At 43.8% G+C, this 19379-nt stretch overlaps 1 protein-coding gene across 1 annotated transcript; it reads left to right on the top strand.

The window, feature by feature from the left end:
- The first annotated feature begins 5034 nt into the window (after positions 1 to 5034).
- Positions 5035 to 18329, top strand: LOC146183982 (chromosome-associated kinesin KIF4-like). The gene is made up of 5 exons (XM_084608454.1): positions 5035 to 5260; positions 8608 to 8798; positions 13613 to 13874; positions 14464 to 14574; positions 18148 to 18329. Exons 1-5 carry the CDS (start codon positions 5035 to 5037, stop codon positions 18327 to 18329), a joined length of 972 nt encoding a protein of 323 aa, XP_084464580.1.
- The last annotated feature ends 1050 nt before the right edge of the window (positions 18330 to 19379 follow it).

Here is a 19379-nt window from a genome sequence, read left to right as displayed (position 1 = left end):
CGGATGGAATGGATAGATGGATGGAATATGAAAGCGTCCCCTTTGAAACGGGGTGGCTATCATGCTCACTTTTCTCCCTATATCTTAAATATTGATTTAGAATGGTTAACTAAACCATCATTCTATTTATTAAATTTTTGTTCCTACATTACTAGCATTATGTCACTTCTCTGCTTTTAAGCCACCAATCTTCCAGTCGTTTTTTGCTAGATTCCACCGCCGGTTTATTCACCCGGCCACTGTTATCTCTAAAACCCCAGAGCTTCAGGAACAGTGATTTCGACTGCATCAACTTCCGGCTGGATACCATTACATTCGAGTATAATATGGTCAATTGGTTCACTGGAGTTTCCACATAGAGCACATGCGTCATCACCATTGTTAAATTTCTTTTTGTAGCTGCGTGTTCTAAGGCACCCTGATCTAGCTTCAAAAAGTAGGGCACTGCCTCTTGAGTTATCAAAGAAATCTTCCTTCCTGATCTGCATTTTCCACTTTCGGTATAATTCCATACTCTGTTTCTTTTCCATCGAATTTATCCAATTTTTACCTTCTGTGCTTTTCACCTGTTGCTTAATGCTCTATATTTCTCCCTCCTTGTGTCTAGCATACTTACTAGTTAGTTTCCTAGCTCTGTTCCTCCATTGTGAGTCAACGCTTTTTAAGTACAGGTATTTAAATACTTTAGCTGTCCATCTGTTACTGTCCAATTTACTCAGGCGTTGATCATATAATATTTTACTCTGAAATTCCCGTACTTCGAAAGATGCCCAGCCCATATCTCCCTGTACCGCCTCATTTGTACTTTTGCCGTGGGCACCTAGTGCTAATCGTCCAAGGGATCCCTGATCTATTTCTAATGTCTACTGTACCTCTGATTGTAGGCACAAAACCGCATTTCCGAAAGTCCGGGCACCATAATTCCTTTCCAAATACCCCTCAAAACCTCATACCTATTGTATCCCCACAATGCCTTATGCTTCATTATCCCGGCATTCCTTCGCCCTTTGGCCTTAAGTGATTGCTCATGCTTTTCAATCCTTCGTTTACCCATACCCCCAGATATTTATATTCTTCTACTCTAGGTATTTCGTGGCCTTGTATTTTAAGACCCTGATCAGTTGAGCCGTTGAAAATCATCAGACCCGACTAAATTGCGCTGAAACTGAAGCCTAGAGCGTCCCCTTCGTCTCCGCAATACTTAACTAGAGTTTGCAATTCTTCCAGACTCTCAGCTAGCAGCACAATATCGTCTGCATACATCAAACCGGGGAGGCGCTGCTCTACCGCCTTTCCACCTAATCTATATGACAGGTTAAAACCTAGGTTACTGTCTTGTATCCTCCGTTCCAGGTTTATCATATAAAGCATGAACAGCACCGGTGATAGAGGACGGCCTTGTCTTAATTCTTTGCATACTTTGACATCATCCGTACTTCTTATCCCTTCCCACGTAATTTCTACTTTATTATCCCGGTATATTTTCTGTAGGAACTCTATTATCTCATAACCGATGCCTTCTTCTTTTAATATGTTCCACAGGAGTTACATGCTTACGTTGTCGTATGCCCCGTTTATGTCTATTTACAAAGGTCTGTTTTCCACTCTAGATATTTCGATGCATTGGGTAAGGAAGAACAGACTATCATCTAAGCGCCTACCATTTCTAAAGCCGTTCTGAAGTTCTCCGAGTATCTTGTTACTTTCTACCCATGCTTGCACCTTTAACTTCACCGCCTGCATGGCTAACCTGTACATAACAGATGTTATGATAATCGGCCTGTAGGATTTTATGTACATCCTGTCTCCTTTTCCTTTATAAATTAAATTCATTTTACTCTGTCGCCAGCTGTCCGGAATTTGCGTATTCGTTATGACTGTTTCCAGAGCTTTTAACAACGTTTCCTTAATTTTTGGACCGAGTTCATTAATCAGCTTGATCGGAATTCCATCTATTCCTGGAGATGTGTTTTTAGGAATATTTTTTTCTGCCTTTATTCAGTTTAGATTGGTCAGTTCTAAGCTGCTTTGTATTCCGCTACCTTGTGTTGCATCCTGATTTGCGGAGATTACCCTATCGTCGCTCTCAAATGACTCGGCTATAACTGATGTAATGTAGTTCACTGCGTTGTCTCCCTTTAAACAATTTCCCGCGTTATCTTGAATCCGATCCTGCTTTCTTTGATTCTTCTTCCCAAGCCAGCTTATATGGTTCCAGAATTTTCTTGCTTCGCCTCTAGAGGCATCGTGTATGTCAGCCATCCAGCGATCGGTGCACTGCCTTATTTTACTTTGGACGTGGACCTGCACCTGAAGCTTCTTTTGTCGATATGATCCCCATTTTTGGTCGATTTCCTCCTGAGATACCTGTGCATTATTTGCCATTCGATGTTCTCTTCAAGCAGCCCGTCGTTGTTCAATAGCTTCCCTGATTTCCTTATTCCACCAGCTGCGTGGCTTCCTCTTTCCATTCCAGCGGTTTGCTACTTTAACCTCCTGAATTTTCCTCCTTATGAGTAGTTCCACCGGCTCATAATCGCAGTCTTCCATGGGGCTTTTCTCTATTGCTTCCTCTATGTCTGCTGCTATCTGCGCTATTTGATCGTCGTTTAATTCTGCGTTTACGTTTTTTCTATGTTCCATTTCTCTTTTCATCGAGGGCACCATCTGCAGACTAATACGTTTGTGATCACTTCCCAGACTATACTCCCCTTCTTCGTCTATTTCCAATTTTGTGACCTTGCTATAAATTTCCTGCGACATTATAGAATAGTCAATGGTCGTTTGCCTGTTGCAGAATTCCCACGCGATTTGGGCTTCACATTTTGTTTCTCTATTTACTATAACTAGATCGTGTCGCTCAAAGAAATCTAGCATTAGCTACGTGGTGGCGCCACCAGCACTAAAGAAGTCGTACTAGATAGAGTTCTGGTTTTCGCCGGCATGATATCGCCATCAAATTGTATGTTAGCAATGCGCAAAATTTACGGAAATGTACGGTTACTTGCTTAATTTCTTTTTAGTTCCGTAACAGATCATTTCTTATGACATAGTGTGTGACAAAGCTTACACAAAACACCCCTTTACTCAAACGAAATAGTCAGGATCTTTGATGTATCTGTGGCATGCTCGTCTCACAGTAAGAAGCACAGGAGAAAGAATCCCGGTATGTTCGGAGTACTTTCATTTACTTTTATTTCTTTCTTTCATTTTGGATTTTCGCGTTACAACGAAGAAGAAAAACAACGCCGGTACCGGCTTTCCTGCGACACGGGGCCCTTACGCTTTAGCATAAAAGGCACTGTATCGGTGACTTTTCTCCTTGGACAGCTGACTGCATCGTAAGAGAAAGTAGAAATGTGGGAACGAAAACACCAATGGGAGCAGTAGTAGAGGGCTACGGAGTAATTTTGACCACCTGCGGATCTTTGACGTGCACTGAGATCGCACAGCATACAGATTATAAGACGTAAAGGCGGGGTACTTGTCACACTTCTCGGTGCACTCCGGAACCTCGCCTTAAGGGAAGAGAGGTAGGAGCTACTGAAAGTTGTGCCATAGTGGAATACTACCGAATCATTTCGAACACCTGGGGATCTAGCGGTCACTGACGTCTTGACAGCATGCGAATACCTTTTTTAATGCGAAAACCTTTCTAGGCTCATGAAGTGAAAAGCTGCGCAAAAGCAGCTCTTGTGTGTGTTTCCGTGTTCTCGCTCGGTCCTTATTTTATTCCAGCAGTTTTAAAAATGAACAAGCTATGCGCGTAGCCTGTGTATCTCAACTGTGCACTGATGTGTCACTCACAAATAGCGGGCGCACGATCAGGGAGGTTATGAATTAAAGCGACTACTGGTGCTAGGTAAATAATAAAAATTATAGGCACCGATAGAGTATGGCTATTCCTATCGACTAATAATGATAATTAATGACGAATAAAAATGACTTCTAATGGTGAATATGCAAAAGTATACGATCGTAATGACCGTAACTAATTGGAAATGAGTAAAAATGCTTAGCTATGAATGGTAAGCACTAAAATGACTAGACAAGACTCGTCATGACTGCGAAACGACCAATACTTCAAACGACGATTTGAGTGTCCGCAACATACTAAAAAGAAGTAACAATGCTTAGCGATGGGAGGCAAATGATAGGAGATGAGGGGTAGGCTTTCGCCGTTCTTCTCTTATGATTGACATCTAAGAGACGCGAGAGCTTCAATGCGCTAGCAAAGCCAAGGCTGCTGTGGCCGGGAGTTTGGCCTGCAAGGGTCCTTGACCTAATTAAGATTGGTTGTCCCTGATTCCGAGATGCCTAGCCAAGATTCTTCGCCTTCCTTCTCCAAAGCCTAACTTAAACTGATTAGATTTGCCCTTCCACATGCGCTCCACGTTCACCCCCATGGCACGTCTGCCTACCAAGCGCGCAGGCTTCTGCGTATATTAAGCTCCGCAGCTAGTCACGTTGTTATGCGGGAGCCCGGAGCCGCTGTGGTGATCCGGCGTGGAGAGCCGACGCAGCTGGTTGCCATAGCGATGGCGCATGCGCAATTAAAGCCTTGGCCGACCACGGCGAAACTCGCGGAACTAAGCCAGTAAAGCTTTCACTTTAAATTCATGAAAGGGACGCCATAGTTGTGCACGGGCAGATTCGTCAGCTGGTTGCTGCTTTGAACCACTCTCTCTGTTCCTGCTTATTTAAATCGAGCATAGATGTATTCTTTAAGCAATTCTCTGTTGTTGTTTTTTCCGCATTCATCTGCTTTTAAGCGCTGGAGAAGCTTGATGAATTTAAACGTACCGGATTTGTGAGGCTCGTGAATGAATGCGTTGGCTCATTTTTGAATTTGCAGTGAATTGCGGCAACTCATTGCAATGCCAGATGCGCAGCACACCTCTTTGTAGTAATGTTTCAAGCTACTGCTGTACCTCCAAAGTTTCTCTTTCATTTCCTCGTTAGCTGCTTTCGGAGAAAGTTTTACCCTTTGATTATGATTTTTCTCTGCAGACCTCTTGCTCAATCAAAACCGGAATGGAGAAAACTATCCCCGTGAAAGTGGCGCTGCGCTGCCGCCCACTAGTGTCCAATGAAGTACTGGAAGGGTGCCAAGTTTGCACACGGACAGTGCCGAATGAACAGACTATGGTTTCACGTGGTGAAAAAATGTTCAAATTTGACTACGTTTTCGGTGAAGAATCGAGCCAGGCTGAGGTCTACGAGGCATGCGTCTCCAGCCTGCTGCCCAGGATATTTGAAGGTGAGCGTATAGAGCCTGCCCACAAAAATAACGATTAAAAGTTTTCATTTCTATCCCACGGGTAAACTTGGTTCTGGAGACACGAAAATGTAGCAGCATCGTTATTTACCTTTCTTGCATGGCCGTTAAAGAGAACAATGCTGTTGCCCATTGTTGTAGTGCCAAAATTGTTACTACGTTTGTCATAATGTCGGGTTCTGACGAACTCGGTCCCTTTCTGAAATGAGAGATTAGCGCCACTTTTCAAGCGCCTACAAGTCTCGTTAAACCAGTATTCCTGGTTTCCCTTGCCTTGGTGGCTAGGTATGGTAGCGACGTATAGGTGGTTGATTTTCTAGAAGACGTTATTAAGGTAGTAACATAGTATAGCTAAATTAGGCTGAATTATTTTGTTGCCTAGCACGATGAATTAGAAAATGAACCTTTGCACGCTAAACGTTATTTAAGGGTAATGAACAAAACGCTGGTCACTGCAGTCTTGCTCCGAAAAGCAATGATAGACCGCAGTGTTCCCGCACCACTTATCTGTTCTTCTGGTGCTGTGTAGAGCATGATGAAGCAGCGCAACAACACAAGGCGTAAGATGGCCAATGTGTGCCAGCGCGCTCCTAATCCACGAGTAAAGAAACGGCTGACAAAGGCGCTTAACAACAGTAATGCGTGAAGAAGTTGCTTTATTAAAATCGGTGGGAATTTTTCAATAATATCTTCTTGTGAGTAGCTCCGAAACACGCACAGCAAACAGAAGTGGTTCCATGCATGCACATTACACTGGTTTAAATTATCTCCAGATGCAGAATAAAACATTTTCTACCTTATTTAATCATTGTAATGTATTTACAGCCGTAGCAAACACTTTCTCAACAACCAAATTTTTGTGGCTTGAAATGACTGCACAATGGCTGAATTTCAATGGATACGAAATTTAACAGCACCTGTACATGTATTATTGTTTTGAGAGGTGAAGAGAGTCAAAGACGATCGTCAGACAGTGAGGCTTCTTATCCAGTAAATTCAATGGACATTCAGATACAACAAAAACACAGTTACAAATTACAGGATTGCATTTAATTTCACTTAAGAGCTTAATGGCGAGAGCGTTTGCACCTTCTTTTCTTCTACCTCTTCTCTTCTACCTGTATATTGTCTTTGTGTACTCGTTATAATTTCGTTTCTCTCTTTCCTTTGGTGTCGTGGTCGGTGACATCGGCATCTTAGGACTCCTCTGCTTGACACGCGAGACTGAAAGGATTTACATGGACCATACTGGGCTTTTATAGGAACCAGTCTTAAGTAGCCGAATCGGGAAATTATGTCGACGTCAAAACGTATTTCGGCGTCCAGGGCCGGATAAATTATGTCGACTTTAGAACCAATTGCGACGTCTGCCGGACACATCTGGAAAACCAATCTCGCGGGTGTGAGATTTTCAACGTGATCCTTGAAAGGTTTTTGTCTTAAAAGAACGGTACAGACCCAGAACATATTTTGATGTATGGGCGTGAAAGAACTGTTCTCTCCGTTTCTTCGAAGCGTTTGGATAAGAGGCCTCTGTCGGAGGAGCTGCTGCTGTTCGCTTGGAAGGACAAGGGGAAGGGTGTCCAGGCAGTGCGGGATGTCTGCCCTTTTTGGTGCGCCACCAGACTCGATTCGAGCTTGTAAAGCGAACTATGGTGCCTGCATAATTTTTCCATAGGCCTTCTCCCACATCGTCACCCATCTGATCCTCTCTCTTCTCCCCTTCCTCAGGGCAGAGTAGCAGGCCAGATTTTAAACATTCCGGCCAGCCTCTCTGCCTTCCATTTCAATAAACCCATCTATTGATGGAAGAGATGAAATGGGCTCTTTGATAGCTGAAACATCTCAAACTAGTCAAATTCTGTACCTTAGCAGGCCTTGGCAGGCGAACGGAAGAGTAAATGTCCTGCATGCCAGGATTATTAACTCACTATAAATACCTCTGGTGCATTTTACGGTGTAGAACTTGCCATGGCACTATATCGCTGCCGCATATTATCTGCTGAACAGCGTCATTTATCTGCTTCTCTAGTGTCATCGAATCTCAAACTAAGCCTATAAATTATGTAGTTACAGTTTCTCTCAATCCATGCCGAAAGGAGGGCCCCTGGTGTGATCTTGGAGCCAGATTCGTTCATTCAGGGGACGTTCTACGTAGCAGCTAAAACATTTAGTGGTGATTTAGGTTGGCTCAGAGCATAAATGGATATAAATATATGATCTAGCGTTCATTGAATTAAATTTTAATTCGCGTATTTTGTACGTATGGTTAGGTTTAGCGAAGTGTGTAACGGCTGATTTAGGCTTTGCTTAGGATGGAGGCCTAATTAACGTATTTAGTCCAACCTTGTCAAAACGTATGAAGGCGGCGACATCCGAAGCGCAGCACGAAAGTCTGGCAGCTTAGCATGAGAAGAAACCGGCTACCGAGATGGCGTCCAAAGCTTGTCCTGGGGCTGGTTTGAAAGCCACACGTAGCGAGGTATTGAGCCAGCCAAGCAAATTTGAAGATTGCGTGTGGTTAAGCATTTGCAATAAAAATGTTCAATTTCTCTCATGCCAGAAATGAAATTACAGCAGACACAAAAAAGTCATAAATGATTGAATACCTTTTTTTCCTCTGCCCACATAACTATTTCATTTGCTTATAGTTGGTGAACTACCGTAAGTGCAACATGCAGCACGAGTTCAAACTGGAGACAGCAAAAACACTGGCACTGTAATGCGCTTCCCAAGTAGCAACAATATGCATCATATTGTGCACCAAAACTGAACAGTTTAGTACGTGTTGCACATTTCTCTTAGGCGTCTGTGAGCTGAAATCGCAGTGATCGAGGCGTGTGCACGAGAGAACACGTATGGCATTGAAAACCAAGAGGGCCTAGGTAAAAGTGATTTTCTATTCTTTTTGGTGCTTTCTTTGAAGAATGCGCATTCTGTAATCATTTTTGCATCAGGAGTGCTCTCAAAAAGAGAAAGCCTTACTGCTGCCATTGGTTCCAAGCCCTCTACATCGCATCCAGACAGTGCACATCCATCACACGTCGCATGCACGCCTAAGCTAAGGCAGTGGCTGTCTCGGACTTTGATTTTGAGCAGATTCACGTTATAAATTTTTTAACTTCGTGTCCGTATTGTCGTCGTACCCAAATTTGTCAGGAAATGAGGCGCCCCCTTTTCATCTCTTAGTTGTAGGTACGGTTTGTGCGTTTTGCTAATTTTCTATGAGGCCCCCATCCGCTTATACTTGATAGATCCAATTTTACATTTTCAATGAGTTCACGTCAGCGATTATGTTTGAAACCAAGAATGTATCTTTTATGTTCAAGGCTACAACGGCACCGTTCTCGCCTATGGCCAAAAGGGCTCTGGAAAAAGGTTCACTATGGGAACGCGCTCGTCGTCCAATGACACCGGCTGTGACGATGCGGGCATTATCGCCAGGATAGTTGACAATATTTTCAAGCATATCACGACAAGCACAGAGGAAATATTCCTTGTGCGTGCTACTTTCCTCGAGGTGAGTGCATTGTATGCAAGACAGCAAATACGAGACGTGTAATTCGCGAAAATGTACTAAATATGGCCAATAAAGTTTAAAGAGCCAAACTGTGAGAGCTATTCTGCTGTAGGTATATATGACTGTCGATAATCAGGTCATGAGTGAAACGCCACCGATATATTTGTTGCGATGAAGAGTTCATTCCCAAGTGGTGCTTCTTGAACGAGTTCCCCTATAAATAGAGAAGCTTTGTTCCCTAATGTGTTGCACAATTCGACCATTTTCTAAGCATCGCACAACAAGATTGCGCCATTGCGCTTGTCGTCAAAAGACATGAATGCTGCTTCTGAAGGAATTATTGATTTTAAACTTTTACACAACCACCACATAGGCGGAATAACCGGCGTTTATTTTATTTTAGCAATCTGAGTGGCAAAAAGATGCAGCTCTGTTTCGATTCGAGCGCGATCGTAGTAGACTTTGTGGGCAAACCAAGTACAGTCATCAACTTCTGGCTGATGAATCATTTGCTTGAAGTCTTGACCCTTCAAGCTTTTACTTGTCTATGCTCTGCTTTGAGTGTATATGCCTATTTCTCTTGAAGTAACCCTGTATGTAATACCTACATCAAGGGTTTTTTCTTTATTTTACTGCAAATTCCTTGAATAAGCAGGCGAATATTCGAGTGCAACTGAATTTTCTTTCATGCCTTTGAGATACAGAGTGAACCTAAATGTCGGAGGCATCAGGTTTGTAGTTGTACAACTGGCTTGTCATGGATTTAATGTCATTTCTACTTTCTCGCAGATATACAAAGAAAATATTTTTGATTTATTCTCCAAAAGTTCATTCCGAGAACCATTGACGATACGGGAGGATCACGCTGGCACGATAAGGGTAAGACTTCACTAGTGCATTAAATTGTTTTGGGCTAACAGCATGATTAGGAGCGTGCAGCTCGAAGTACGTCGGCTATGATTATATAGTTACGTGATTATAATAGGCTGCTCCTATTTTGGGGTACCCGCATTAGCAATGATGTAGTGCTTATGCATTGTGCTGCGCTCTTAAACCTTAATACAGAACTGTAAGCTTAAAATTCGAATTTCCCAGCTAACCAAACAGGCACAAACATAAGCGTGATCTCAAGCAAAAACCATCTGGATATCCAGATGCGATTCCATCTGAGGCACCCTCAGCAGGAAAAGTACATGGAGCCTTCTCAGCCCTACGGAAAAACCAAAAGTTCTACGAGGCAATAGTTTCACACAATCTCGCCTAATCGCCTAAGCTCTCATACGGTGGACATCATTATCATAAAATATTTCGCATAATTTATAATAATATACAAGAGACTATGAGATCTTATGCAATTATATGCGACTTGTATGTGATTGTTTATGGAATTAAGTGAGATCGTGTGAGAAAATGTGAGGATATTGCCTCACATGTTTTCAGTAACCTACTGAAAAACCAAAAATTCTACGTCGCAATAACCTCATAAAATCTCATCTAATCGCATCGACTCTCATACGGTTCACATAATTATCATAAAATATCCTACATAATTTATGATAATGTAGAACAAGCTGTGAGACCTGATGCAATTATATACGACTTGTATGTGATTTCTTATGTGAACTGAATGAGATTGTGTGAGAAAATGTGAGGTTATTGCCCCATACAGTTATTTCAGTAGGGTAGGGAGGTGCTTCATTGAACCTAATAAATCCAAAGGCAAACAAAGCAGTAACTTGAGGAGGGTACTCAATGACTTCAAAGGCACGGATCACAGCTCGCCGGCAAACTAAAAGAAACATACTCATGTACGACCGTAGATGAAGATGAGGAATTTAGAACATACACTAGAGAAAAAACGCCACAATTAGGATGTAGAATTCCCCGTCGTAGAAATAAAAACCGCATTAATGAGTATGAGGCGAGATACGACACCGGAAGAAGACCTGATAACGGTCGGCCTTCTGGCCAACCTCAACGATCAAACCCTGGACGATTTTACGGCCAGTAATGATTGCTGGGACTCGGGATGTTACCAAATGACTGGAAAATATCCATAGTAATGTTCATCCCAAAGCCGGGCATAAAGATAAAAAAGAAAATTTAAGACCAATCACTCTCACGTTCTTCACCGGTAAGCTCATGGAGGTGGCAGTAAGGCAAAGGCTGTCCGACTATTTGGAACAACATGGGCTGCTGCCGCCCTCCATGTTCGGCTTCAGGCCACATTTATCAGCGCAGGATGTACTGCACCAAATCAATAGGGAAGTTATCGATCTCCTTTTAGGGAGTTCAGAGACAGGGCGATTTCGACCCTGGACCTGATGATGGTCTTTGAAAACGTTAAATATTGTAAAAGTGAAAATTTCAAACGGCAACAATTGCGGCGAGAAATATTTTAGCTACATAAAAACTTAGAAAATCAGAAATCCTATATCAGATTGGGCAATAGAAAAATTAGCTGAGGTTCAGCTTTAGTTCAATCCAGTAGGTTGCGTAAGCAAAGCCGACGTAGCTTCTCTTTCTGTTCTTATTCTTCTTCCTTCTTCTTTCTTCTTCTTCTGCTTCCGCGGCGCGCCAGGCTGCCGACCGGGTTTACCCGACGGCTTGAAGAAGGGCCCCATCTACGGTCGCTGTAAAGGTCAGACGTGGCTACCGGCCAGGTTTACGCTACGGGTTGAAACCTGGCGTAGTATTGCTTAGGCAATAAAAATTCGGGCCAATCGATATGGGAACACGGGGAACGCCTCAAGGAGCTGTTCTTTTCCGCTGTTCTTTAACGTTGCCCTCATAGCGCTCCCAGAGAGGCTAAACGCCAGTGAATGGCGTACGCCACGCCATCTACGCGTACGACGTTACCATCTGGTCGTTCCATGGGTAACTTAGGGCAGATGGTGGGAGCGTTCCAAGAGGAGTGCGCTCCGAATAAATCAGAACTCTTGCACATTGCAAAACCTAAAGATCTAGGACAAAACATACACATTTACGTTAGCGGCAATCCGATACCAGAAATGGACATACTTCGGGTATTGGGATTGCAAATTGATAACCTGGGTAACACTTACAAGACCCTGAAAAATGAAAGTCCACCTGCGGAGAAATTAGTAGGATGATTGGCAGGATCGCCGGCAAGAACGGTGTACGTCTTGAACAAGAAACGGTTTGCCTGGTTTAGGCGTTCGGCGTCACTCGTGGGGAATACGTGGAGCCCTGCCTCAAGCTGAGGAAGAGCGACCGTGGAACCCTTGACGCGGTGATTCGGGCGGCTGTTAAAAAGGCGCTAGGACTCCCGGCCAGGACCTATGCGGAGTGCCTGCTCCAAATCGGGATCCATAATAGCATACGGGAGCAGATTGAGGCCCGCAGAACAAAGCATATTTCTAAACTGTCCGTGACCAGCATCGGCTGGCAAAACCTCTGAGACCTAATTCTCGGGCTTTTCCCCATCATCTCCCCATCATCGAAAACAAAGTGGACATCTGGGATATGTGAAAAATATTTTTACAGTAAAGCCGCTCTCTAAAAACATGAATTGGGAGCATAATAAGGGGAAGCTGCAAGCCTGCAGAGCCGCATTTATGCAAAATAACTATGGCAGTAAGAGAGGCACATATATTACGTGGATGCAGCGGGTCCGCCGCGAGGACGGCATCTGCACTATCACTGTTGTGCACGAAGAAAGACCGGTGAACGGGCTCTCGGTAAAAACTAGTGACGCGATAATGTTGGAGGAAGTGGCGATTGCACTGGCCTCCACCCACTCCGACGCAGCGTTTATAATGTCGGACTCGCAACAGGTTTGCCGAAATTACGTGAGGGGTACGATAGCGCCACACACCTGCAGAATATTATTGGCACATACGAGCAATTCAGATTCAGCTACTTGTAAAAAAAAAAACAGATAATGTGGGTGTACGGTCGCCAGATGGTGGAGGGGAACGAGACCGCTCGCGCGGTTCCCGAGCTTTCCTACCCGTGGTTCCGCTAAAATAATCCGGTTCCACCGCAGCAACTATAACAATCCCGCTCATAATTCATGCGAAGATTGAAACTCATTTCCGTCTCTGCAGAGGGGAGCTCCCGTGACCCGCCAAGGGTCTCGACAGATATAAGGAATGCCACCTTAGACGGCTTCAAACCGGGTGTTTTATAAATCTCGCCATACTAAATTACGTACGTTGATCCGGCATTCACGGGTAGGTGCAAATTCTGCGGGCAGTATGCTGACCTATCCCACATGGTCTAGGCTTGCCAGCAAAACACAAATATAGCAGTTATAACATCCAACTAGGGAGGGCTGGAAGGCGGCCCTGTCCAGCTCAGACCTGGAGGAGCGGCCCCGGATCCAGAGAGCTCGAGCAGTGGCAGGTGCCAATGGCGTCTTGGAATCCCCACTTTCCTTTCGCAAATCATTTCAGCCTCACAATAAATGTATTCTCTTCCTTCTCCTAAACTTATAAAAGGGCTGTGACCAAATATCTACCTTGAAATAACGTTTTGTCGGGCTAGTTGGTGAGAGTTCATGTTAAAGGCGCGAAAACGCACTTGGACACAAGAAATGCAACGGGACGAAGCGCTCCTTCCCGTTGCCTTTATTGTGCCCGTGTCTGGTTTCGCAAGTTGACCTAATGATGAAATCTCTATACTTGGTATTTTTAAACAGTGCAATGTTCCTTGCATGCTTATTGTCAGACGAAAAAAAGGTGGTACTAGAAATGTTCGCTCTTTCTTTTGATCCCATTTTCAGCTTTCACGTTGAGCGCGAACGCTTGCTGATACACTTTCTGTGCTTTTGTTTCAACTTGTATGAACAGGCGACCAACCTGACGGAAGTAAGTGTGACCACTCCCGAAGAGACAATCCAGCTCCTCGAGAATGCCTCAGCATCTCGAAGCACAGCTTCGACCAACATGAACTTGCGGTCATCTCGGTCTCACGCAATATCCACCATGATTGTAGAGCAGCGGGACAAAGGAGATGGTGGCTCCATAAGGCTAGCCAAGTTCCATATAGTGGATCTCGCTGGATTTGAACGAGCTGGAAAAACTAAGGCAGTTGGCGAAAGGCTCAAGGAAGGTTTGTTGCCAACGTTTCAATGTTTAAGCTACTAGTTGTTGGTGGATGGCTCTAATGCTGGGAAAGGGCGAGCAGCTGGAAGGTAAAAAGGCACAGTAGTCAAACTGCGGCAGAATAGTTCAGATGAGGGTGCGCTACTGTTACGCTCCGTAACATATCCAGTGATTTCAAACTTTTTGGTCGAGAATGTACAGTTTTTGTGCAGCTTGTAGTCCGCAATGTTCTCCATGCAGCTTTTATAGCCGACGTTTCGATAATTTGGTTTGAAAGCCAGATTTCATACACTACATGTTGGGTTGAATATTTCTCTACGAGGTTCAATACTTTGCTTCATTGCTCACGCAAGTGACTCAGGACGTCTTAACCAGTGTCCTACATAGCTTTTGTGATAAGCGAATTCCGTGTAATAGCAAATTATTCATTGCGCTCACAGCACACGGTTGTAATTTAGTACTTCATTTTCAAAGATACAGCGCTTGATATCAAATCATATCGTGTTTTAGGTTTTAGCTGTTTGGTTGTCCCTTAGCTGACATTTCATTATCAGTGTCAAAAGATGGATGAGTGTGTACTCCTAATTTGTTCACAGGAATCAAAATCAACAGAGGCCACTCGTCACTTGGCAATGTCATCAGCGCTCTATGCGAGGGCGACCCCCACGTACCATGCCGAGACTCTAAACTGACGAGGCTGCTTCAGGGTACGTACAAACATTTTTTGGCTGGGATCATGCCTGGGTTGCACGGTTGCGCATTGGGAATGTGGCACATACTGTGTACTTTAAGGTGCACAGCGCACAATAATTGCTTTCTTCACCTCCATCTCAAGTTTTAGAGAGCGCAGCTTTGACCAATACTTGGAGTTAATAATGCGGATTGCATTTAACGACTACATTTTCGATTTCCTTTGTCTGTCATGGCTCCATCCACAAAACTCTGCAGGACAAACGTGGGTGCCTTAACGAGGTTCACAAAAATTTTTATTTCTCACGTTGTTTTTCTCAGTCCACTTAAACATTGTTAAGTAAAGTGCACTGACAGCAAACGGATATTTTTATCCCAGTTCAGGTCTTTTATTTCACATATCTTGACTTATACTAGCGACAACTGATGTTATTTCCTTTCGCTGTGTCCTTGCTTTGGGTTATAGCTGTAGTTCGGCCCAAGTATTGAGAAGCTCTCGATTCTGCAGCAATCAGCTGCGCTGCAACCGTATTGAACTGCCCAGAATTTAATATTGTCGGTGTCAGGTTTTCTCATAGAGCTTTGTTTTTGTAATTTAGAATGACATCTGATCTAAAATTTTCAAAAGTACTTCGAGAATTGCGTGTTGTGGGATTGAGGTATTGTTAGTCAGTGTTTAGTAACGGTGTTCTAATAGTAATGCCCAACCTTTTTATTTTCCTCGAACGGCGTTAATTCACACACATGATATTAGGAAACATTCAATCTGCACCTCTGCTGCTTACGACTATATTGTACCCCACCATACTCTTAGCGTATTTGATTTGTTAGTTATTTTTATATGTGCACATTGCTAAATCAGAGTAAGAATGACGAGAGCAACATATTCACCGTACAGGCAGGGCTACACATAAAGGGGAAATATGGAAGACAGAAGTTTATCCCACGACATTGACGTGATATTGGTGAATAAAATTTTGTTATTTGGGGCTCCCCTGGAGCCCTGGTGTCCTATCTCCTGAGGTATTTATGTTTTGGTGCCCTTTTACTATACTCATGTCTAAATACAAACGGCTTTAGTGTAAATGAAAAAATGTAGAGTCGCTTATGCAATAAAAAATAAGAGCTGAGTTTCACTTTAATATATTCCAGTTTACTATAGTGGGATTGTGGATGATGAAACTCGGATGATTAGTTACGGTACACTAACCTATTTCCGCTTAGATCCGGAATCAATAGTTTACTATACTAAATGTCTATAATTGTTCACACTTCGCCGTGAGGGAAGTGGCAGTACCTATACTAAATTAGTGCGCGTACAGTATTTCTCAAACTGGCATAGCAGTTGACTGGTGCGAGACGTCAGCTTGGTAGTGTTGTCCATGAGAGACTCGCCAATGCAAACTGCACTGTTCTGCTCCAGATTAGGCGGGTTTGACCATGCGCCCACCATGTGCTCTTTTTACAACTGAGAGCTGCCTGTCTGTGTGTGTGTCTAAAAGCTGCGCCGTGGTGAAAGCTCACCGATCTACTCTTGGCGTTTGTGGAATTGCATTCCTAGAAGATGCATATTACGAAAGTACCAAGGTAACAGGGAAGGGTTTTGCCAGTGACTGAGTATACGGAGAAAGAGGAAACACTATATTCTGAAAGGGTTGAAGCCGGTGTTAGAAATTTTCAGACGACGAACAGCAATGGTAAAATCATGCGAGTCTGAGCATGCGATCAATATGGGAGGGGTTACACATCAGCTGTAGAAAAACGGAGGTTAAGGCTAGTTGGTGATCATCCATGTTTAAGTAACAGTGCAAAAGGAGAGAGACGAGTGGAAGGATGTACACAAATGCTTTGTGCACCTCCGCCGTCGTTGTGTACCTCCTTCCACTCGTCTCTCTCATTTTGCGCTGTTGCTTAAACATGGTATACACATCAGCTACGCTCTAATGTGTGTGACAGTACACTCAGGAGCAAAACTGTGCATCATCACCCGTGCCATGGTGAGAGCACAGTGATAAGACAATTTGTTAGTGCCGTCTGAGTCTCTGAGTACCAATAAACAACCGTAAATTTCGGCTGATACGGGACAGGTAACATTTTTATGGGATCACCACGTATGTTTCTCTCGATGTATTAGGGACTGTTCGAAATATGCAGAAAGTTTTCTGACCCTCTAACAAGGTGCTGTGAGTTTTAGACTATGGCTGATAAAGCATATTTTATTGTTTATGCCCCTTCATTTTGCACATTGTAAGTTTGAAGGGATAAGTAAATCCTAGCTGGCTCAAAAATGGGAACCATTTCTGATAACAAGCATTTAATTGCCACGAGGGTTTAACTAAAATAAGGCGACTACAAAGTGGGGAGGCTCTACAGTGATTAAAAGGACGCTTAGTACGCATTGGTCTGCGTCGAAATAATTCCAAATTCTAGTCACAGTTGACAAATTCGGAGATTTCTAAAGCTAGAAGTCAAGAAAAGGGATATCGGTGAAACTATAGTGCCAGCCAATTTTACGAGCAAAATGCATGCGTCAATAAACAATTCAGAAACGAATACGCGAGGTCATGGTGCGCAGAAATTGAGTTCTAGACGGCAGCGGTCTGTCCTTTGGTTTCCAAGGACGCTTTTTATGGGATATTTCTAGGTTTAGCTTTCAGAGCGACAGAAGCCAACAGTCGGCGAGGCCAAGGAAAGCGTTGGGGATGGTACTTTTTTTTTTAATGTTTACTTGGATAATTACAGAAATTAGTAATGTAATCTGTTTAAGGGAAAGATAATTAGACACAAAGTAGAAGAAAAAACAACGTGCCGATGGTGGGATCCGAACCCACGACCTCCGAATAACGCGTCCGGTGCTCTTCCAACTGAGCTACATCGGCCGCTGTCCCCCCTGCTACTTTTTTGGGTATTTATTTGTCTGTATACGAACCTTGAGAGTGTTCACCAGCGCCACCCTCAGCCATAGCGGCGGACGTGGGACGTCCTTTGTTACCGCCAGCGTCACGTAGAACGTGATCAAGAGCGAGGGCGAAAGCTGTGCTAGAACCCTCTTACGCTACCTATGGCCTCAAGACTGCCAGAACCGAGACCCCCGTAAGCTACAAGCAGATCAATCAAGGGGAAATGAGGGTGCTCGTTAATACATGAAGGAAAGAAGCCAACAGTCGGCGAGGCCAAGGAAAGCGCTGGGGATGGCACTTTTTTTTTTAATGTTTACTTGGATAAATATATATCCAAGTAAATATTAAAAAAGAAAGTACCATCCCCAACGCTTTCCTTGGCCTCGCCGACTGTTGGCTTCTTTCCTTCATGTATTAACGAGCACCCTGATTTCCCCTTGATTGATCTGCTCAGAGCGACAGTTATATTTTTGCCACTGAACTATTGCCAATATAGCCAGAAAGACTTGGAGGACCAATATTTGCTAAAAGTAATTTAAACACGTGGTTCTTGATGTCCCTTGTATGTTCGTGGGCTAGGCAACCTATCTTTTGGAGGTAGCATTATACGTGGTTTATGGTAACTACGTTACAGATGCGTCACTTCCTAGCACTGAGTTTCCTCTTCCGCGTTCATTTTTATTTCTCTAGATTCCTTTGGGGGCAACAGCCACACTGTGATGATTGCCTGCATCTGCCCGGCAGACAGCAACCTGGAGGAGACCCTCAGCACATTACGCTACGCGGGCAGGGCTAGAAGGATCAAAACCAAGCCTGTTGTCAACTTTGATCCGACACAAGCACGAATCGCCCGACTTCGCCAGCAGGTGTGATCCCGTTTGATGTGTACCTTGGCCTATCCTTGTATTAAAAATAGCGTCTTTAAAGTTTGGGTGATTACTGCCCTACTGAAAAAATTGTATGAGACAATAACCACATTTTCTCACACTATCTCACTCAATTCTCATAAGAAATCACGTACAAGTCGCATATAATTGCATGAGGTCTCATAGCTTCTTGTACATTATCAGAAATTATGTACGATATTTTATTATAACGATGTGCACCGTCGTAGAGTCTATGCGATTCGATGAGATTTTATGAGGTTATTACCACGTAGAACTTTTGGTTTTTCAGTAGGGTAGTCTCAAAAATTTGGAGTAGGGCAGGGCAGAGAGCAGATTTTGTTTTCTAAAATTCACCGGATAGACAATCAGGACCCGGAGCTTTGGAAAACAGCGAACGGTCAACTGCGTCTTCCATTTTAGTAAAGGTTAATGGAGGACTTATCGCCTTCATTCATCCTCATGAAGGGGATTAATCATTAAAACAAGACACTCTACATGAACATCAACACCATTACCTGTAGTGGCAGAAGAAAGACAGGTGTAGCGACTTGCAAACTCGGTTACTATTGCATCAAAATTAGTGAGCAAGGCACCGCTACAATAACCCCCGCCTGGGTGGCGAAATGGTTACGGACCTCGACTACTGTTCCCAAGGACGCGGGATCGAATTCCGGCCTCGGCGGCCACTTTTCGATGAGGGCGAAAAGCAAGGCGCCCGTGTGCTGCACGATGTCAGTGCACGTTAAAGAACCCCAGGTGGTCGAAATTTCCGGATTCCTTCATTACGGCGTCTCTGATAGCATGAGTCGCTTTGTGACGTTAAACCCCACAAACTACCACCACCACTACAATAGAATTCAGACACTCGTTTGACAGCTGCATGGCGACGCTCATTAAGCAATGGTTGTCTAGTTGCCTCCTTAGACTGCAAAGCATGATCGCTACGAGACCGCACTCGGCCCGCTCGAAAGCGCTCTGCATCGAACTCTTTAAGGTGGTAATTTACAATAGGAATTTCCTCAGTGTATAAGCCAG

This window comes from Amblyomma maculatum, chromosome 7 (assembly GCF_055883805.1).
Source record: "Amblyomma maculatum isolate TAMU_Amacu chromosome 7, ASM5588380v1, whole genome shotgun sequence".
In the NCBI taxonomy this organism is placed as follows: Eukaryota; Metazoa; Arthropoda; class Arachnida; order Ixodida; family Ixodidae; genus Amblyomma; species Amblyomma maculatum.
This window is presented reverse-complemented; position numbering and strand designations above follow the sequence as displayed.